At 44.8% G+C, this 22,833-nt stretch overlaps 1 protein-coding gene across 2 annotated transcripts in view; it reads left to right on the forward strand.

Annotated features, from left to right (window-relative positions):
- Window positions 1-22,833, forward strand: part of HECW2 (HECT, C2 and WW domain containing E3 ubiquitin protein ligase 2) — a 431,089-nt gene that overhangs the window by 243,105 nt on the left and 165,151 nt on the right. Inside the window, exons 1-2 of one of the 2 annotated variants that reach the window (XM_075529170.1) lie at window positions 812-1,103; window positions 17,880-17,987. In XM_075529170.1, the coding sequence (XP_075385285.1) occupies window positions 1,094-1,103; window positions 17,880-17,987 (118 nt within the window). In that variant the 5' untranslated portion in view covers window positions 812-1,093. Of the gene's footprint in view, window positions 1-811; window positions 1,104-17,879; window positions 17,988-22,833 lie in introns of those variants that run through there. The other variant, XM_075529169.1, reaches the window with a different exon arrangement.

Genomic DNA, 22,833 nt, shown 5'->3' on the forward strand with positions numbered 1-22,833 from the left:
TGAGTGGGCCCCAGTGTAGCTGGAGCTGCACTCAGTGCCCACAGATGGGACCCTTCTTTCTGCTTCCCACCAAGAGATGGGCGTGTGCCCTTGGGCTGCCTCCACCCAGTCAACCAGCACTTAATAATTGCAAGGTGTGTCACAGGGGTGCCAAACAGTTCCAGAAGGCCCCGGTCTGTTTTACAGAACTGGGGATTTCCCTGCCCCAGTCTCTTCTCAGCACAAACCAAGAGCCCTGGCTAGATTGATGATGGTCTCCATTTTTCCATTACCCGTGATGGCTTGAAAGAGATCCTGTGTCGAAAGCCAACCATTTGGATTTTCATTACAGCTCTGTTGTGTTTGGGGGGAAATAAAGTAGTCCACATTGATGGTTTAAGACATAAGCCCACAAACTCCACACGGAATTGGTTAGCGTACTGTAAGCCTGTTTCAATAACCTAAATGAATGTTACATCGGGTTACGTTTGGTAATACTAAACTGTGCTCCCAAGATCGTGGCCAAGCCGTTATGAGGACACTGACTAGCAAGCTCCTCTCGCCTCTGACACCAGTCAGCTTGTTTGCTGTCAGCCTGCTGTGTGTGTGTACACAGAACTTGTTCTTTGGAATTCTCCCATGGAAAAGCCAAGGAAGGAAGCTGAGGGAGGATGGGGCGATTGCATCCTGTACCCTTTCCAGGGGTGTGGCCAGACTGCCTCAGCCGAGGGGACGTGAGGCGTTGTGTTTTTTCACTTAGGATGCCTGAGGAGTGATCCGTCTTGGTGAAAGGCAGGGTGACTCTTGGTCTGGTTTTCACTTCCTGGCAAGGGCCTGCCCAAGTCCCGCTTTGTATTTCCTTTCTGCAGCCTTTGGGGGAAGAGGAGGAGAAGCAGGCACCCCAGGGAAGGGGGCTGCCGAGCAGCCAGAGCCCACTGGGACTCTAGAGCTGCCCTGCTTCGGTTCTGGCTACTTCTATGAATGGAATTTCGAAGTGGGTGTAGGCCAAGTCCCTGGTTTTAAGGAGAATGAACCAGCTTTCCTCTGGCTGCCCCTCAGTCGGATGTGAAAGGATGGCTTCTGCTCTGGGCAAGGCACGGAGGCATTCTTTGGGATGACACGAGGTAAGGTCTTAAAAAGTTCTGTGACCTGAGTCTTCCTCTCGCCTGTTTCCTTGTCCATGTGCTCAGCCAACTGCCTTTCTCTTTGAACACGTCTTCCATGTGGCTCCCTTTGAGCTTCGTTAGGAGCAGTTACTAACAAACTGTGCCGTGCCCATCGCGGTCAGCCACTTTCCTTGGCTTAGGGGACCAGTGCTGGGACTGCCGCCTGTAATCCTGTCCAGATAAAGGTCCAGTTGCCACATGCTCCTTCCCAAGGAGTCCCAGGGGTCGTACGCGGGCTACCTGCCTGGGCTGTGAACTGTACGGGCAACCTGCAAGGATGCTTCTGAAAATGGTCCTCCAGTGTGTCTACATGGATCGCATGACAGATCGCCTGCCCGGGGAAGAATCATGTCGGTGGTTTGAAAAAAAAAAAAAAAGAATTGCAAAGCTCCTAGGGAAGGAGATGTTGAAAGATCTATTTTTAATTGGAAGTTTATGCGGGCAGGTGCTGTGGGTGGAACTGCGTCCTCCAAAATCATGTACTGTAAACCCTAACTGTCCTGCTTGTAGTGATCTTGTAATTTGGGAGTAGGTTGTCTTTGTCTGCATGATGACCCCTCTTGAGTCCGCCTCTTGGGAGACCGACCGGAGGGTAAACAAGGGGGCAGGGGTGGGAGGAGAGATGCCAAACCACAGACTTGGGGATGGCTCAGGAGCAGACGCTCAGAAGATAGAAGGGCCTTCCCGAAGGGCTGACAGACAGTCGTGACCTGCATCGCGACTTCTCGCCTCCCACACCATGCGAGAAAACGTGTCTGTGGTCACACACGCCCTCCGCGGCATCTCTGTTGGCTCAGCCCAACGTCACGCAAGCAACACATCTCACTGGATCAACCCCAGATGCTGGCGAGTCAACCAAACCTGAAAATCGAATAGTAAGAATAAAAACAAAGTTTTAAAAGGATTTTGGGGGGTGGGGTAGGTGGGTGATAACCGTGGAAAATTTCCTTTTCTATAAATCTCCAAAAGTTACAAGCTGAAACTCTGCTTTAATCAGTTTTCTAAAACCAAGATGAATGCAGGGGCAGTGTTCGTTCTGCCTTGTTGGCGTGTGTGCTGTCGATTCCGACTCGTAGGCCCTCAGGGCCAGGAGAGCAGCCCCATAGGGTCTCTTCTGCTGTGATCTGGCAGAGCAGGTCGCCCCGCTCCTCCTGGGGAGCCACTGGTGAGTTGTCTGCCGAGCGCTTCACCTTTGTGCCACTAGGGCCATTGGTTCTATTTTAACCCCTTAAAAATAATTTTGTTCTCCAGAGAAAATTTTACATTTTAGCTACCACGAAATGCCAATCATTGGTTCTTCAGAGGATGTGTTTGAGATGGTTTTCAATCACCACATGGGGTGAAACTGGCATTTACAGCCCAGGAGCCAGGGACGATCATATGTGTGCATGGCACTGGGTAGAGCGTGGCGCCGACATTGAGAAACACTGCGGAGTGTTCACTGTATTCGGTAGTAGGTGGGTGGTTTAATACAGATCAAGGGAGCAATCTATTTAGGAAGATCATTCATCTTCCAGAGAGGCACACGGGAAGCAGCCACTTATGCAGACGTAACTTTGGGAATCAGAGTCAAATAATAGACCGCATACTTGGAATATTTTCAGCCAGTTTATGCTTTCTCCAAATATTTGATTCCCTTCAATAAAGAGTAAACGAACTCATAAAAGTCAAAGGGCACATTTACTCCTGACCTGAGGGTAAGTGACCTGAAAGCACAGGAGTTAGGCATTGGGCCGGTAATGGAAAGGTCTGCAGTTCAGATCTTGCGGCCCTTGCACAGGGAAGGATGAGGCAGTCTGTCTCCTCAATGAGTTCTGGGGCTGGAAATCCTATGGCACAGCAATACTCTCGTCTTACAGTGTTGCTCTGAATCAGCACGGACTAGAGGGCAATGGATTCGGTTTTTGGTTTAACCAACGGATGTTTTTGTGCTGAACGTTATAGTTTATAAATCTTAGCATGTTTATGAGAATGGTCACGAAAAGGTGGCATTTTTGATCTTGAAGGATCTAGAGTTGCTTTGAAACCGCATTTGCAGTTGAAGGGGATTGTCTTTGAGTGAGAGCTCAGTGTTTGCATGATATCATTACTATTATTTAAATAGTGATTAGAGGGGGAAAAAGACAACCTGTCGTCAAAATCCCATCGTCTGTCCTGGCAGCTCTTTTCACATGCCGTGCCAAGAGGTCCCCAAGTTGCACACTGTATCCAAAGTCCTAGTTTCGTCGCATAGCAAATGAGAATGCGTCCACCTGGTTCTCTATCAAGACCGGCTTACAGCTCTCTAATGGGAGGGTCAGATCTGTACGACCTTCAAGCAAGAATGTGGCAGTACTGGGAGAGTATGTGGGAAACTCAGTGCTGTGTTTCCAGTGACCTAGCTTGTTGTCACTGTACAGTAAGGACTTCTCATTTGCTGCCTGGCCATTTGTCATATGTTATAAAATCTCAAAAAGTTAAATTAAGCTCATTTTTGTTTGAATTTATATATATGCTTTTGAGAAAATTCAACAAAATAAGTTTTCAAGTTAAAAACTAAGGCAACGATGTTGAAGAATTGTGTTTATGGCTATGAAGATTCTCTCTCTCTCTCTCTCTCTCTCTCTCTCTCTCTCTCTATATATATATATATATATATATATATATATATATATATATATATATATATATATATTCTTCCTTTGGGATAAAGAAGTAGATGGACTGTTTAAAACAACTCCCCTGTTGAGCTACTCATAGGTACCTGTGCTGATTCTGCAGGTTCACATTCTGAACTCCTGATGTTCTCACAATCTTCTGAACTAGAAACTATTATTCTTCTGTAGTTTGAGGACCCGGAGGCCATGCAGTCTTAGGACTTGTGGAAATCCAGTAAATAGGCCAAATGGAGTCCAATGCCTGCTGACCCTTGATGTTCTGGGCTCTCACCATCACCCCGGCACTCAGAAAGCGTCACTATCAAGTGGGGTGTTATCCCGCTGCCCCTGAAGTGTGTGCTGCGTACCTAAGGGCTTATGTGGACGAAACATTAGTGACACATGAAATACATCTCTCTCAGAGCCATACTGAATTACCAAGTGGCAGTGTATCAGAGCTTTGTGTTTTGATCGATTAAGGCCAGTATGGGCATGTTGGCTTTTGGAAGTTGCGTGGATAAGAGAGAGGGGCATGGTGGACTTAGTGGAATCATAGGACGGTGGTTTGCCTTGGAGAAGTTTGTGGAGGTGAATGAGTCACCTCACAGGGTCAGTGCACTGAAGAGTCTGATTGGCTCCTGACCTTTTCCACGAGGGTGTGTATTTATATCTGCTGTAGCTTTGTCTGCACAGGAAGGAAGGAGATGGGCGAGAGTCATGTTCAGGTTATGACTCTATTGCTTGATGTTCATCCTGGCCATGAAGCGCTATGCCCAGTGTTCCACTCTGTACACAGCACCAGAACGATTTTTTAAAATCTAGATCAAATCCTTCCATCATAATCAGAATGAGGAAAACGTTTCACTTTGGTGCAATGTAATGTTGAGTTTGTCGCTGAAACAAGATAGGCTGGCTTCATCCTGCATGTATTAGTGAGTTGATCTGAGGCAAGTTTTCCAGCATTTTTTGTTGTTGTTCCACATCTGTAAAATAGGGAGTGGAAATAAGTATCTAGTTCACAGGGCTATTAGAGGCTAAAAGGAGTTAATAAATGTAAGGCACTGTAATAGTACCTGGTACATATAAGTTCTACAGAATATGTTACTATTGTTATCCATAATGTGATGTAGGACATGGCAATACTTCACCCTTTTATACATAAATTTCATGACTTGAACTTGACTTGACCAGAGCAGCACCAAGCTGGGCCCTGCCTGTCTTTCTGACCACATCTTCTCCCAAGCTCACTAGGCTCTGGGTGCATCACTCTGCTGGAAATGATGGGCTTGTGTCTATTTCAGGGTCTTTGCATTAACGATTGATCTGATTTGTCTCCTGCTGCCCAAACAGAAATATCACAAGTGGTTGGCTTTAAAGGCCAGAAATTTGTTTTCTCATATTTCTGGAGGTTGAAAGTATAAATCAGGTTTTCACAGAATCCTCACAGGTCAACTGTCTTCGTGTGTGTGTTTATTTTGGTCTTAATCTAACTCAGACATGATTCAGTTTAGGATCTACCTTATAATGACAGAGTCTCAACTGATTGGTTAACTGCATTGTGTTAGGCTTCATTATGGGAGATGATTGCATACTTTAGATGTAGCTAATAATGAGACACCGTGAATGATAGTCCGATACACCCCATGGCGCTGATTGAATGAGTTACTATGCTTGAGGGAATGACGTTACTATGCTACGACGCCAATGAGACTAGGGTTTGGCCAAGTAACTGAGAACCATCGCCTATCAAAGATGACTAAAAATTAACTACCATAAGTTTCATGTCTGGAATGCTCTGTGCCCAAATCTCTCATACTTTATTCACACTCTCACTTCATTCAAGTCTGTTTAAATGACATTTTCCTACCAGTCGGTCTCTACCTATGCCGGTGTCTTTCTTCACGGCACAGGATCATCACCTGACCTTGGGCCGTGCATTGACCTCCTTCCTCACTTGCCTTAATCTCGGTGACACAGGGTCTTATTCCCGTCAGAATCCTTGTGACCTAGATTATTACCTGATAGATGGTGGGGCGCTCCATTGAGCTTTGTTGATCTAACTTTGAATAAATTTATTTCCACATCACGTCTATGATTGTTCTCTGTGTGTATGTGTGTTGGGGCCAACTGTTCCTTCCCATTCTCCTTAGTCATCACTTGGCCCTTAAAATAGGACCCTAAAGTTTCCCCCCTGCTTTCTACATTTTCTCATTACGACTTATTTAGCAGTAAGAAGTCTTTTCTGAGATGGCAGCTTTGGCGCACAGAATAAGATTGAGGCACCTTAAGGTCATTGTCACAGAATATTCCTGAGGGGCTTAATTTTAGATCTTGTGCTAAGGAGTTTATCAAACTACTAGATGCTGGTCACATCATGACCAAAAGAGGGTGGATTCACATTCTCATTAGAAAAGCATAATTATGCCATAAATGGGGAACATTATGTGCTGACAGTCAATGGTATTTGAACATGACTCTGGAAAATTGGGGAAAAAATCATTTTATTGGGGGCTTGTACAACTCTTTTTTTTTCCTCTCTAGAATTTACTTCAATTGTGCCCACAACCAAGAAGCCTAAAACCAGGAGTTTAGAAATAAAATTATGTACTGCATTGGTAAAGTGTCAGAGACCAAATATGTAACTTTACAAAGTTTGCTTAACCTAAGTCATGCTTTTAAAAAAAATCATTTTATTGGGGGCTCATACAATTTTTATCACAATTCATTCAACCATCCATGTGTCAAGCACATTTGTACATTTGTTACCATCATCGTTCTCAAAACATTTACTTTCTACTTGAGCCCTTGGTATCAGCTCCTCATTCCCTTCCCCCATAAACCCTTGATAATTTATAAATTATTATTATTTTGTCATGTCTTACACTATCTGACATCTCCCTTCATCCACTTTTCTGTTGTCCGTCACCAGGGAGGGGATTATATGTAGTAATTGGTTCCCCAATTCTATCCCACCCTCCCGGTATCGCCACTCTCACCACTGGTCCTGAAGGGATCATCTGTCCTGGATTCCCTGTGTTTCCAGTTCCTATCTGTACCAGTGTACATCCTCTGATCAGATTTGTAAGGTAGAATTGGGGTCACGATAGTGGGGGTGGGGGAGAAGCATTAAAGAACTAGAAGAAAGTTGTATGTTTCATCATTGCTACACTGCACCCTGACTGGCTCGTCTCCTCCCCGATAACCTTCTATAAGGGGATGTCCAGTTGCCCACAGATGGGCTTTGGGTCACCACTCCGCACTCCCCCTCAGTCACAATGATAGGATTTTTTGTTTTTTGATGCCTGATACCTGATCCCTTAGACACCTCATGATACACATCTGGAGTGCTTCTTCCATGTGGGCTTTGCTGTTTCTGAGCTAGATGGCCACTTGTTTACCTTCAAGCCTTAAGACTCCAGAGCTATATTTTTTGATAGTCGGGCACCATCAGCTTTCTTCACCATATTTGCTTGTGTACCCATTTGTGATCAGCGATCGTGTTGAGAAGGCTTATAGAATGCCAGTTTAATAGAACAAAGTGTTCTTGCACTGAGGGAGTGCTTGAGTGGAAGCCCAATGTCCATCTGCTACCTTAATACTAAACCTACATATATGCACATAGATCTATTTCCCCATCATCATATATAACTATATTTACATATGTACATGCCTACATTTAGACCTCTATAAATGCCCTTTGCCTCCAAGCTCATTCCTCTATTTCCTTTTACTTTCCTCTTGTCCCACTATCATGCTCAGCCTTTGTTTGGGCTTCAGTAATTCCTCTTGGTTACATTACCCTTGATCACACCCTACCAGGTCTCTTATACCCTCCTCGCCACCAATTTTGGATCACTTGTTGTTCTCTTGTCCCTGGGTTTGTTAACACCACTTCCTTTCCCACAATTCCCCCTCTCCCATGTCCCCCCGGAAGCGTCAGTCCCATTGGTTTCTCCTCTAGATTGTTTATCCAGTCTATCTTATCTAGATAGTCCTGCAGAGATAATAATGTGCACAAAAACAAGACAGGGCAAAACAAAGCAGCAACAACAAAAAGCCCCAAAGCAACAACAATAACAAAACCGATGACAAAAAAAAGAAAGAAAAGCCTGTAAATAGTTCAATGTCTATTGGAGAACTTTAGGAGTGTTTTCCAGTGGAGTCTGATGGGGTGCCACGCCCTGGCCCCAAAGTCTATTTTTGGTACTCCCTCAGGACTTCCTTGCCCTGCTCCCCTTGCTGTTCTGTTGCGTGCCCTTAGTGTTTTGCCTCAGTGTGGTGGGGTCAGATTGGGTGCAATTCCAACACTGTGTCTCCGGTGTTGTCCCCATAGGGCTTTGGGTCAGTGAGGGATGTCGTGTCTCGTAGTGGGGCCGGCTATATTGTCCTCTCTGCATTGGCTGCTCTGAGCAGGGATATCGTCCTCAAGGCTTGGTGGGCCAGGATGTGCTCCACTCTTTCTTCATCCCCCTTCATTTGCTCCTGTGTGCTCTGATCAGACATGTCCCTCTCCCTAAGCTGTAGCTTCAGTGCAGTCTTCTGAAGCAAATTCTTATGGGGGGAGGGTCGCTGTGTATGTAGTTGGGATTGGGGGACCCTGGGAATTTTTAAGCCTTCAATTTTTCAAAGTGCACATAGTTCCCACTGGTATTTTAATCATGAAATTGGATAAAACTATTTCAGATGCCTTATTTAAAAATATATACTTAAGTGCCTTATTTGCTTTGATCCTGAGACTTATGAATATTTACAGTTGCCAAATAAAATATGGGTTTCTTTGTTCATTTAGTAATTTTTCCATTTGAGTTATTATCAAAGAATTTTCATTCCACCATATACCCTAGATAGAAGAACATTCAATATGGGAAAAGGAAATTTTAATTTATAAATTCCCTGCAAGTCTTGGCCAAGAAGGAACTTGTGTAAGATGTTTTGAAGGCCTTTGCCTGATCCTGGTCACAGGATCTCTGGTAAGCTGCTTTATCTTTTTGTGTGTCTCTGTGATGTGCTGAAGGTGTAAACAAAAGGGAATACCAACTCAGCAGGGGGCTGAGTTAGTGTGAAGGCATTGGAAAGTTTTTCTATTACAAGAGTTAGAGTTTAAACTGATCTTGTTGGTTAAGCCTCATGAAGCTTACCATGAAATCATTGATAAGTTGTTCTCTAGTCTGACCAAGTTGGGGTTAGTGGTATGGGGTGTCTCAAAGTTCTGCATTTCTTCATGAGAATTTTATTTTGTGCATTTTAACAGTATGACAATGATATGCCGTTAATGAATAGATAATGCTAGTTAATATATTACATACAACACGTTATATAATATATAATTAATATCTATTATAATGTATAATAATGAAGTTAATATACTTGACTGGTAACCGAAATATTGGAGGTTTTAGTTCATCCAGAGGCACATGGCAAGAAAGGTTGGGCGACCTATTGAAAATCATCCAATGAAAAGCCTGTGATCACAGTTCTACTATGTGACCCACTGTGTCACCAGGAGTGGAAATGGACTCTTCAGCAAATGATGTGGTTTATTCAGTTAATGTCACATGATCATAATCAAAAGCAGCTTACAATACGCCTGTCAGTCAACCAACTTTGAGCGCCTATGTGCCTTCTTGGAACTTGGCGGACATCAGCAAACATAATTGGAAACGTCTGAGCTCTTAGAGTTGACCGTCTAGGAAAGAAACCAGAAGCGTAAGTGATTCATACGTCAGATGGACAGAGGGTTTTGGAAAGCAAGGTAAGCAGAGTGCACTCCTCTAGGAATGCTGCAGGGGTTGCCCTTTTCAACCGGGGGGGGGGATAGGGGATGGTGGTGGGGGACCTCAGGGCAGGCCTCACGGAGAAGGTGATGTTTAAACAGATTCATGAAGGAGAGGGGCTGAGCCCTGAGGATACGTGAGGGAAAGTTCCAGAGCAGTGGACCAGCTGGGCACAGGCCTGCGGGTAGTGATGACTGCATTTCAGGACGTCGTGGAGGGCAGATTGGCTGACGTCGAGTGACTAGGGAGAGGGGGCAGTAGGAAAATGAGGTTCGAGCTTCCCTGGCGAGGGGAGGGCCTTGGGTAAGCCTTCATCAGGGCTTTGGCTTAAGCAGTTCTTGCACTGCATCTCTCTTTTGCCCTCCGAGGGATTCCATGTAAAGAATCGGGCATCAAGGGAGGGTAGGCCAAATCATACTGACAAGCTTACAAATCCGTGGGATAGCATCCTAGTGAACTCCCCTTACACTGAGTAAGATTGGTACTCTGGTGGGTACATTTAATGGTAAAGAATCCCCCTCCTCCAGGGGGAAAACGAGCAGCTGATATTAAGGGCTCAAGTGGAAGGCAAATGTTTTGAGAATGATGAGGGCAACAAATGCACATATGCGTTGTCAAAATGGATGGATGGATGGATAGTGATAAGAATTGTACGAGCCCTCAATAAAATGATTTTAAAAAATTCCCCTCCTCATAATCTGGTGCATAACCCAAAGTCCTTGTCGCTTTCCCCGCTCATGTTGTAGTGGGGTTCCAATAATGCAGAGTGAGTGCTGGTGCATTTGCAGCATTCATAGTTAAGTACTCTTTGTGAAGGTGTGTTCTTTGTTCAGGTATAGAATATTTATTTTGATTCAATTATAGCTCAAGGTTGCTTCTCCTATCCCCAATCCCAGAGAAGCCATCTCATTCCCCAGTAGAGGTAGAATGGAGCCAGCTTCTTCAGGACCCACTGCCAGAGGATAATTATTTCAATTTGTATTCAAAATGTGATTGAACATACATTCACATTTGTTTTTCAGAAACCCTAGGGTGGAGATGGGATTATTTTAGTGCAAAAGGAAATTTGCAAGCACATTTTTCACTTCCCTGGCACAAATCTGTCACATGGCAATTTTCTCATAAAATTTCTTATCTCCGCTCAACTCCCCTGGGCTGGTAGAGAGATGAGGACTTTGAAAAATTGTTTCTTCCTGTTTTGTTTCCATCACTCTATGGAGCTTTGGAAATGTCAATGCAAACATCGAAACCTTTCCCAACCCAACTTACGTTTGGATTTGTTTGCTAGGTCTGATCATGTCTCAGGCGGGCTCTTAAAATCCTATTCACAGGACATTTTCTGAAAATGCAGAAATACTAGTGTTGTTGTTGCTGTGTGTCATCCAGTGGGCGCTACTCACCGTGACCCGGTGAAGAACAGAGGGAAATACGGTGCAGCCGTGCTCCGCGCGGTGGTCCCTCTGAGTGAGAGTGAGCACGCTGCTGCAGAAGGAGACTCATCTTTATTGCCGACCTTCTTGCAAGCCCTTCCCCAGAGACCGGCCCTTTCTGATAACATGTCCACAATACGTGAAACAAACTCCACGTGTACTTCTTTTTTCTTAAAAAATTTTATTAGGGGCTCATACAACTCTTATCACAATTCACACATATACACACATCAATTGTATAAAGCACATCTGTACATTCATTGCCCTAATCATTTTCAAAGCATTTGCTCTCCACTTATGCCCTTTGCATCAGGTCCTCTTTTTTAACCCCTCCCTCCCCACTCCCCCCTCCCTCATGAGCCCTTGATAATTTATAAATTATTATTTTTTTATGTCTTACACTGACTTATGTCTCCCTTCACCCACTTTTCTGTTGTCTGTCCCCTGGGAGGGGGTTATATATAGATCATTGTAATCAGTTCCCACTTTCACCCCCCACCTTCCCCTTCCCCTCCTGGTATCACTTCTCTCATTATTGGTCCTGAAGGCTTTATCTGTCCTGGGTTACCTGTGTTTCCAGTTCTTATCTTTACCTATGTACATCATCTGGTCTAGCCAGATTTGTAAGGTAGAATTGGGATCATGATAGTAGGGGGAGAAAGCATTAAAGAACTAGAGGAAAGTCTTATGTTTCATGGGTGCTGCACTGCACCCTGACTGGCTCGTCTCCTCCCCAAGACCATTCTGTACGGGGTGTCCAGTTGCTTGGGTCTCTTGGGTCTCTACTCTGCACAATGATAGGATTTTTTGTTCTGGGTCTTTGATGCCTGATACCTGATCCCATTGGTACCTCGTGATCACACAGGCTGGTGTGCTTCCTCTATAGGGGCTTTGTTGCTTCTCAGAAAGATGTTTATCTTCAAGCCTTTAAGACCCCAGGTGCTATATCTTTTGATAGCTGGACACTATCCACTTTCTTCACCACATTTGTTTATCCACCCACTTTGTCTTCAGTGATCATGTCGGGAAGGTGAGCATCATAGAATGCCAGGTTAGAGAATAAAGTGTTATTGCACTGGGGAATACTTGAGTAGAGGCCCAATGTCCATCTGCTACCTTCATGCTAAAACTATAAATATATGTACATAGATCTATTTCCCCCATCATCATATATATTTACATATGTATATGCTTGTATTTAGACCTCTATAAATGCCCTTTGCCTCCTACTTCTTTCCTCTATTTCCTTTTGTTTTCCTCTTGTCCCACTATCATGTGCAACCTTCCTTTGGGCTTTAGTAATTCCTCTGGGTTACATTGCTCTTGATCAAGCCCTACCAGGCCTCCTACACCCTCCTCACCATTGATTTTAGATTACTTGTTGTTCCCTTGTCCCCTGGTTTGTTAACACCCACTTCCTTTCCCCCACCTCTATGCGCCGGTGAGGGATGTCGTGTCGCGTATTGGGGCTGGCCTTATGGTCCTCTCTGTGAATTGGCTTATCTGAGTGAAAATATCGTCCTCCCTCCATGATACGATTGCTGAGGACAAACGGGTGCATAAGCAAATGTGGTGAAGAAAGCTGATGGTGCCCAGCTATCAAAAGAGAGAGTGTCTGGGGTCTTAAAGTTTTGAAGGTAAACAAGCGACCATCTAGCTCAGAAGCAGTAAAACCCACATGGAAGAAGCACACCAGCCTGTGTGATCATGAGGTGTCGAAGGGATCAGGTATTAGGCATCATCAGAAAAAAAAAATCTTACCATAATGAATGAAGGGGGAAGTGCAGAGTGGAAACCCAAAACCCATTTGTCGGCCACTGGAGATCCCCTCACAGAGGGGTCTAGGGGAAGAGATGAGTCAGTCAGGGTGCGATGTAGTACCAATGAAGAATACAGCTTTCCTCCTGTTCCTAAATGCTTCCTCCTCCCCAACTACCATGATCCGAATTCTACCTTGCAAGTCTGGATAGAGCAGAGGATGTACACTGTTGCAGATAGGAGCTGGAGGCACAGGGAATCCAGGGTGGATGATACCTTCAGGACCAGGGGTGTGAGGGGCGATACTGGGAGGGTAGAGGGTGAGTGGGTTGGAAAGAGGGAACTGATTATAAGGAGCTACATGCGACCTCCTCCCTGGGGGACGGACAACAGAAAAAGGGGTCAAGGGAGACGTTGGACAGGGCAAGATATGACAAAATAACACTTTATAAATTATCAAGGACTCATGAGAGAGGGAGCAGGGAGGGAGGGGGAAAAAAGAGGACCTGATGCAAAGGGCTTAAGTGGAGAGCAAATGTTTTGAAAATGATTAGGGCAAAGAATGTACAGATGAGCTTTACACAATTGACGTATGTATGAATTGTGATAAGAGTTGTATGAATCCATAATAAAATGTTAAAAAAAAAAGAGAAAATATCATCCTCAGGGCTTGGTGGGCCAGATGTGCTCCATTCTCTCTTCCTCCCTCTTCGTTTGCTCCTGTGTGCTCTGATCAGACATGACCCTTTCCCTGAGCTGTAGCTTCAGTGCTGTCCTCTGAAATAAATTCTTCTGGGGAGGGGGGTGGAGCTTTCATAGTACGCATTTTTCCCACCAGATGAGTATGTAGCAACTGCCTCTGTGTTAGTGTTCCCAGTAGTGTCGTCTGGGAAGGTTCTTTCCGGTCACAGTGAATTTTTGTGTAAAACCAGTTTCACTCAAACCTCGTTTTTTGTGATGGCTGAATTAAGAGAGCAGTGTGTGGCTGTGAAATTTTGTTTCCTGCTCCAGAAAAATGCCGCAGAAACTGTTGTGATGTTGAACACAGCTTACGAGGACAGCCCTATGGGAAAAACTCAGTGTACGAGTATTTTTCTCTTTTCCTAAAAGGCGAGATGTCAGTCGATGAAAAACTGTGTTCTGGACATCTGTCAACTTCCAGTATGGACCAAAATGTCGACAAAATTCATGCACTTGAAGACTGACAACAGACCACTGAAGAGATGGGGACGTTATCTGTACTATCTTAGAGCTTGGTTCAGTGAATTTTGACAGAAGAGTTGGGCATTAGTAAGGTCATCAGGCCAGTGGAAGATGCCATCATCACATTGCCCCCCAGTAAAGCTCATGAAGTGAAATCAAAGATCAAGCTGATATTCATTTGATTTTTTGATGTGAGGGGGATAGTGCATTTGGAGTTCATTTCGCCAGCTCAGACTGTGAATCAGGCTTTCTATTTTGAGGTTCTGAAAAGACTGCATAACAGTGTGTGGCAAAGAAGGCCTGATTGGTGGCAGACGGGGACAGGTTTGACTGTCACGACGATGCACCTGCTCCTGCGGTCATCCCAGTGCACCAGCTTTTGGTAAAAAGCAGCATGCCTCTCTTGCCGAATGAACATTATCTCCTGACTTCATGCCGTGAGACTTCTTTTTGTTTCCACAAATCAAGAGGTTTCCACAAATGAAAAGGTTTCCACAAATGAAGAGGAACATGAAAGGACAGCAATTTGATGGCGTAGAAGAGGTGAAGAAAAATACGAGGGAGATGCTGTCAGCCATCCAGACAGATGATTTTGAAAAATGTTTCCAAGACTGGAATTGTAGGTTTGACTAATGTATTGAGTGTAATAGAGAGTAGTTTGAAGGTGATAAGGTTGTTTTTGTTTTTATTTGTGTGTTTATTTTGACCTCAGAAAAATCTGGGAAAAGCAGTGAGTAAGTCAGTGACCAAAAACATAGTGACTGTTGCAATACCTTGAGTCACTTTCCTTTTAGATCTGCCGTCAGTCAGGGACACACAGCAAGGGTTCGTCTATCTGTCTGATAATCCGAAAGCACAGATCCCCTGGCAAGGCTGTGGAGACCAGAGAGAATCAACCTTCGGATGACAAACGGAAATAAAACGACAAACGGAAGCACTGTTAGCCTTACAGGAACATCCCACAACTGCTAGAGTATTATGCTTAATCTCTGCTACACATGTTCATATGCTGCATACCAGTTCCCACTTGTAATAGCTTTCTGATGTTGGTAAATTGAGGATTTCTCTTCCTTTATTTTTTTTTCAGTAAACAAAAAAACCCATCATTTTATTGGGGGGCTCTGTCAGCTCTTGGTTGTTATGTTAAAAAATTTAAATGCATAGCTTTGGGGGGACGTTCCTGGTGGTTTTTTTGGGGGGTACCCCCTTATATGTATGTCTAGCGTAATATGTTGTTTGGTATCCTGACCTCCATTTCCATGAGTGTTGATTGTGAATAACATCAAATGAAATTCTAGACAACTTTGCTATTTTCTCGTTGTCATGAGGGTGCTTACTGGTCTAGCTGTGAGGATTTTTGTTTTCCTTACGTTGAAATATAATGCATCTTGTTGAGTGTGGTCTTTGGTTTTCATGTAAGTGCTTCAAGTCCTACTTCACTTTCAGACAGAAAGGTTGTCCCATCTGTGTGTCTCAGGCTGGTAACTAGTCCTCCGCCAATGTGCTTTATATAGTCCAGCTTCGTGGGTTGCTTTTTCCGTGTGCAGATTGAGGAAGTATGGTGAAGCATGTAATCCTAACACATGCTTCTGCTTCGAAACCTTGGTGCGTCCCTCATTCTGTCTGGACAGCTGCCTTTTGGCCGACTGTAGGTTTCACATGAGCACAAAGTGTTCTGGAATTCCCACTCTTCTTCATCGTGTATACATCTTTAAAACATAAATTTCACAATCCCACCGTGATGTGGCTGAGACGCCAAGCACCAGAGAGATGCATGCCTGTGCCCGTGGTGAGGAGAGGTGCTCCTGACGGGAGAACCGCATCCTCCGCATTCCTGATTGTGAATTGTAATCTGGAATTCTCTAATCAACTCCCCCCGTGGTGAGTACTGCCTGTGAGGTCAGTGTGGCCATGGAGATTAATTTTCAAACCTGACAGAGGAGGAGAGAGGGCCTTGGCGGGGACGGTTGGTGGCACAAGTGGGAAAGAAGATTGGAGCGTGGAGGCATGTCTGGCCTCTGCCTCCTTGAGCGACGTTGAGCCCGATTCTCCTTTCCCTTTATGAAGTCAGAGGAGGTTGGACACTGACCCCACACCGTTCATTCCCCCACCAGGCACCCTGAATCTGTTCCTGTTTTCTCTGTCTTATGGTCAGAAAACTTGGGGAAAGCTGCTGTGTTAGTCTGGGTACATTAGAGAAACAAATCCACAGAAACTCATGTATAAGGGAGAGTTTTATGTAACGGTTAAGTGCACATCAAGAAAATCCCAACCCAGTGCTGGCCAAGCCCACAAGTCCAGCAGTAACATATTAACCCATATGTCCAACACCAATCCACAAAGTCCTCCTCCATCTCAAAAAACACACACAATGATGCTGACTGCAGGAGGAGAGCCGAGTCAGTGAATGTGTAAACATCTTAGCGCTGGCAGGGGTCTCCACATGGGTGTTCCAGCACCCAAGGGTGCACTGGGGTAGGACCATGTGGCTTCTCCTTGGGGATGTCTTGCAGGAAGTCAGCCTTGCAAGCTGAAGCAGGGAACTGCTAAGGCTGCTGCACCCTGGTGCGACCATCACAAAGCAAGAGACCCAAGAACTAGAAAGGCGAGACTCACTGAGCCATTTCTCTCTCAGTTCTTCAATGAACCCACATGTGTTTATCGGTCAGGTTGGCACAATGAACTAACTCAGCTGCTGTCAGGCCTATTCTTGGCATGGTTGTCCTATGCTGTCAACAGTCGCTTAAATGCTCTCTTCCCTTTCCTGATACTGGTTTGAGGTCTACAGTCTTGAGCCTTTTTTTGAAAAGACTGTGCTAGTAGTAGACCCGATGTGTCTCCTGATTCTGTTCATGGCAACTCTGTGTTGTGTGTTTGCTCAGTCCCGTAGCCATATGGCCCTATCCTTTGAGCTTTATTCTTCCTTTACTTTCTGATAAAAGCTTTTATAGATGATCACTCACACCCCTTTCTTCTAAATGAGTTCCAGGCTGAAGCAGAAGCAATGGTCCCTGGGCTCCCTGCTCTTCTGTCTGGCATCACTGTCTCACCTGGCTCAATCCAGAGATTCCAGTTTCTTCCCATCCCTCTTCCTCAGTTCTGTCCTTTAGAGACAAACACAGAAAGAAATTCATAGTAATCACCTGCCAGACAGCAGTTACTGAGAAAAGTGTTCATCAAAGTTTTCCCCCTTTATCTGATTTTCATTTATCTTAGTACTTGTATTACTCATTTAAAAAATAATTTTATTGGGGACTCATACAACTCTTGTCACAATCCATACATCTATCCATTGTGTCAGCACATTTGTACATTTGTTGCCATCATCATTCTCAAAACATCTGCTTTCTACTTGAGCCCTTGTTATCAGTTCCTCATTTTCCCCCTCTCTCTCTACTCCCCCTCCCTCATGAGCCCTTGATAATTTGTAGATTATTATTACACTGTCTGACGTCTCCATTCACCCACTTTTCTGTTGTTTGTCCCCTTTGGAGGAGGTTATATGTAGATCCCTGGAATCAGTTCCCCCTTTCCACCCCACCCTCCCTCCACCCTCCCGGTGTCGCCAATCTCACCACTGGTCTTGGGGTTTATCCGTCCTGGATTCCCTGTGTTTCCAGTCCCTATCTGTACCGCTGTGCCTCCTCTGGTCTAGCCAGATTTGTAAGGTAGAATTGGGATCATGATAGTGGGTGGGGAGGAAGCATTTAGGAGCTGGAGGAAAGTTGTATGGTTCATCGTTGCTACCCTGTACCCTGACTGGCTCGTTTCCCTGCGACCCTTCTGTAAGAGGATGTCCAGTTGTCTACAGATGGGCTTTGGGTCCCCAATCTGCACTCCGCCTTTGGCTAAGAAAGACCAATCCAAGTTCTCAAGTGAATGAATGAGTAGCAGGCTGTATTTAAGCTAAAAAACATATTTTGTTTTTTTCAGATGAGAACTCTCCAGCCAACTTCTGGGATTCCAAAAACAGGGGCGTGAGTGGAACACAACAAGGACAGATTGTTTGGAGAATTGAGCCCGGGCCCTATTTTATGGAGCGTAAGTACAGACGGGGAGCACCCACAGATTATTTCGGAATGTGTAATGCGGATGTCGTGTGGCCCTGGTGGCCCAGTTGTGAAGTGTTCAACTGCTTGCTAAAAAAGCCAACCATTTGAACCCACCAACTGCTCTGTGGAGAAAGATGTGACTCTCTGCTCCCTTCAAGGTTACAGTCGCGGAAGCCCCCTGGGTACTCGGTCCTGTAGGGGTGCCATGGGTCGGAATCCATCGATGGCCATAGGTTTGTGTAGCTCAAACTGTGGACGTACGGAGGGGCTTCCAAAAGCTTATGGAAAAGTTCTTTTATCTTTTCATGCCATTTCCCCTGCAACTTTGAGTCTCCATCATAGATTATCTCAGAAAGTTCTCATTAGAGAATACATTCACATATTTTGAAATGAGTAAGTGGGTGTGCATCCATCTGGATGGGCACATGCATCCATAAATATGTACATCCTATACCAAACCCAAGTCAGACTCATTGAAGTTGATTCTGAGTCAGAGAGACCCTGCAGGCCAGAGCAGAGCTGGGGAAGTGGCCCGCCACCTGTGTCTGCCACGGAGGGCCTGGTGGGTTCTCACCATCGTCCTTTTGGTTAGCAGTGGGATGCTTTAACCGCTGCACCACCAGGACCCCTAGACCATACTACATAAATAAAGATAGATATTTGTCACATAGCTCCATGTGTAGCCAGACTTGATGCGGGTGTAGTATGTAAGAGAGTTATATGGGCTGATCTTGAGGTGCTTTCACGGTACCGTGATTTAGCGCTTGGATGCTAACCAGAAGGGTAGCAGTTTGAACCCACTCACCACAGACATGGCAGTTTGTTTCTGTAATGATTCGTGATCTTGGAAACCTTGTGGGGCAGTTCTGCTGTGTCCTGCAGGGTTGCTATGAGTGGGAATTGATTTGACAGCCGTGGACGTGGGTTTTTGTGGCACAGTGTTCATGAGCTACGGGACTGTGAGCTTCAGGGCCGGCTGTTCTAATGAACCCAGGGACCTGCCGTTCAACTACTCCAGAGATTGCAGATGGGGACAGACCCCTTCTGGGTCAGGATTGCTATGAGTCAGAATCCCCTAGACCGCATACAACACCAACTTCGTTATGCTAAGTATCACACACTTTGATATGCTTGTATACGTATCCCGATTATTGTGAAATCATATCAATTGCAGGAAGCAAAAAGAATACTTCCAACTGACAATTAATTTAAGAACTTTATTTGACTTTAGAGCATTTTGACATTATTTTTCTTAGCAGCAGAAAGACTAGCAGCCACTGGGGCTTGATTTTTACCAAGGGCGATGGGGCACGTTGTCACTGAGTTCAGCTTGCTAGGAAGCAGAGATTAGCTACGGATCGGATGACTCTGCTATTAACCAGTTGATCTGCTATTGTATTTATTTTTAAATACAAATATTTATATGTAGTACATGGTACATGTAAACATCTCATCCTTTTTTATTTGGGGTGGAGGGAGGACTTCACATTTGACACAAGCATTCTTGAGAACACAGTAACCACTCAGGAGTTTATGTGGGCTAGATGGGAGAATAGGGACTAAGTGATCCAAGCTTATTGGACCATTCCACACATTCTTTACCTAATGCAGAGGAATGGGCTTCTTTGGAAACTTTCCAGAATTGTTGAGTTCTCTGAGCAAATGAATATTTCTTCATGCAAGGGATTTAATCAGGAGGGAAATGTACAAACAGTAGTATTTAGAAATGGAAATTTGTTGCAAGCATGTATTCACTAAAACATATAGAACATCAGTAATGCAAAAAGTTACTAAAGAAAGATGAAAACTTTTAACTACTACAAGACGTCAGACAGTTTCTCACATTATTTTAAATAACAGGTGAGAACTTTTCCTAATTTTGCTTCTATCCGCTGAGGATTGTCCACTTTTCAATGTCCACTTTTTTTAGCAGTTTTACTGCTGTATAATTCAGCTGTCATACAGTAGTTCAGTCACAGTAAGAAGAGTTGTACAGTCATCCCCTCAGTCAGCTTTAGAACGTTTTCTTCATTCTTGCACTCCTTAGTCACTCTGAATTTCCTCCCAGCCTCCCCTGCTCTATACCACAAAGCACAAAGGAATCAGTATGCCAGTTACTGTCTCTATAGATTTACTTATTCTGGATTTCATATGCAGAAAAACATTAAAAAAACAAAAATAACAACAAAGTTAAATAGATTTTTAAAAACCTCCATTGAAAAGAAGGCAGAAAATATCAAAAACCAGGGCAAATTTCAAATGAATCCAAAGGGAGATCAAAGGATAAGGTGCTAAATTTCAACCTGACTGCATCTGCAACAATCCACCCTCCAATGTGCTCTGCATGACAGCAGGCGGTTCACAGCCGTCTATGGTCGGAGGGGGTTTCCCAGAGGCTTATTCTACGGGCCTTGATTTTCTCTCTTAACCCAAAGTAGATGCAGGTTTTAGAAGCCAATGCTCATGATGCCACAGAACGTGGTGAAATTGAAGCAGATCACAGAGCTGAACCCCACCTCACAGCACAGAGTCTAAGAAAATAAGCGAGGGGAAGTCTGCCAAAATCTGAGCCCGGGTTGTTTCTGGGCCGTGAGCTGATGGGCGGTTTGGTTTCTTGCATGTTGCGTTTTGCTCTCTGACTTTTGCGCAGGGGTATTACTGATGGCAGTGTGTGGGGAGACAAACGTGAGGGGAGAGGGATGGGGAATAGCTGGGTTTACGTTCAGTGTGATTCCTCCGCTGAAAGCATTCCGGGGCTTAAGGGAAACCCAGCTGGGAAATGTGGCCCCCACCTGCGTGTTCCCCCCACGATGCTGAGAGAGCTGCTTGCCGTGTGATGGGAGGCTGCGTGTCAGTTACTGGGCTCATTTGGACGCCCGGGAAGAAGTTAGCCCCCCATGCTGCTCTACTTTGTATTGTGACATGAAAAAGACCCACGTACAGAGCACATGTCCCGATGGATTTCCCTCTTGCCACAATGTGCCAGAGACCTGGGGGGTCCTGGCTGCTTAGACTGGAGCCAGTGTCCCCTTCTCACCAATGCATTTTGCTACGTCTCACCCAGCGCCTGCCCTCTCTTTTCCTTTCCTCTTCTAATTGAACATTTACCCTTCTTCAGACCTGAAGTTGGAGATACTAGGTAACGTACCGATGGATGAGTGTAAAACTGGACATATTTATTACACAGAAAGCACTTTACATATAAAGATATATATTTATTCTTTATGTAGATTAAAGGCGATTTGCCTATATAAAGAACTCCAGGACAGTGAGCAGGAACTGCAGAAAGATTCCGCTTCGGAGTGTGGTGATCCTCAGGAAATCAGAAGGAGGTCACCCTCAACACCTGCCTCCGGCTCTCTAGCCCAGCGACATGAAAATGTCTCTGACACTTAGACGTCAACTCCGCGTCTTTCAGGCATAGGTTGTTTGTTTGCTTGTTTGTTGTTGTGTTTCTTTTTCGTCCCGTGGTGGCTAGAGCAGACCCAAGAGGACTTCACAGAGCAGCGCGGTTTTGCGGTTGGAGCTCTGAACCTAATACAAAGGGGCGGGGGGCGGGCGGTTAGGCAACGTCTGAAGTTGTGACTATTTCCAGCCTCTGGCTTGGAAGACAAATGACATTTTTAAACTCCTGCTTTCATCTTCCGAAAAAAAGAAGTTTATTCTTAGCTCATCAGAAGTCCATTCAAAGTAAAACTTGGGGGGAAACTCATGCATGTGTATACTGAAGGAAAAGTCACACTCTTGAGATTTGGGGTTTATGCGGCCCTTTGTTCCTTTGTGTGGCGCTGCAGAGGGTGGGAGAGATGGAGGGCCCTTGTTGGCAGAAGTGTTTGTTGTTGTGTGGTTTGGTGCAATCTGTGTCACCCTCAACACCCGACTTCTTGGAGCAAACACATGTTTTTTCCGGAGGCTCTGCGTCCTGGGTTGCTCTATACTTCCTTTGACGGAGCCAAGGCTACCCTGTCGGCCGGCTCTTTTGGCTGAGCCAGGGTCAGAGACGTTGCCAGTCGACGTTTTGTGGTGATTGTGATGTTTGCCTGGCTCTCTGAAGCCTCTGCAGCTTTCCTCGCTGATAGCCAGCCTCCAACCTGCACGGCCCTGGCTGAGTGCCGGGTCTTCTTGTTCTATTTTTCATCGCTGGATGATTCTCACCTCTACTCTCAGTAAATCTAGAAATGGAAATTAGAGACCAATGAACTTTAGCTTCCCTGGAGTGATACAGTTCACTGTGGGACTTTTCCTCTGGCCCTCCTTTGTCTGATGTTGGCGCTCTTGGTGCCTGGCTAGGTGAGGAGATTAAACGGGGGCGCCATCGTCACTTACGTGAGGAAATGATGCGTAAAAGGCTGTTATTGCCTTAATAACAGCTTAATGTTATGTTCCTTAAATGTTATTTGGTTTCCTCTTAGATGCCAATGTTGAGCTTCTTTAGAATAGACAGGATATAATGCCTCTTTGATGGAGTAACCAGCCCATTTGAGTGACATCCAAAAACTTGAGGTGGACATAGATACATCCTGCAAGTGGAATAGCGTTAGGAATTGTGTTTCCAGTTCTGATACGAATGATTCAGGGCCAACACTTAATCATCTTGCCTATGGCTATTTAAATATGCCTCTTCATAAATAAGAATGTAATCTGTAAGCATTTCCATTTATTTCAGTCACTTAAAAGTACAAAGGGCAATGGCAGAGATTGGTAGGACATTTCATAGGTATAGGGATAGGAAAGAGCATGTATTCACCTAGATTCAGGATTTAATGAAAGAAATGTCCGTAGTTGCTGCTTTAAGAAAAGAATCAACCTGTTTGTCTCTTTCCGGAGTCACTTTC

The sequence above is a fragment of the Tenrec ecaudatus genome, chromosome 13 (genome assembly GCF_050624435.1).
Source record: "Tenrec ecaudatus isolate mTenEca1 chromosome 13, mTenEca1.hap1, whole genome shotgun sequence".
In the NCBI taxonomy this organism is placed as follows: domain Eukaryota; kingdom Metazoa; phylum Chordata; class Mammalia; order Afrosoricida; family Tenrecidae; genus Tenrec; species Tenrec ecaudatus.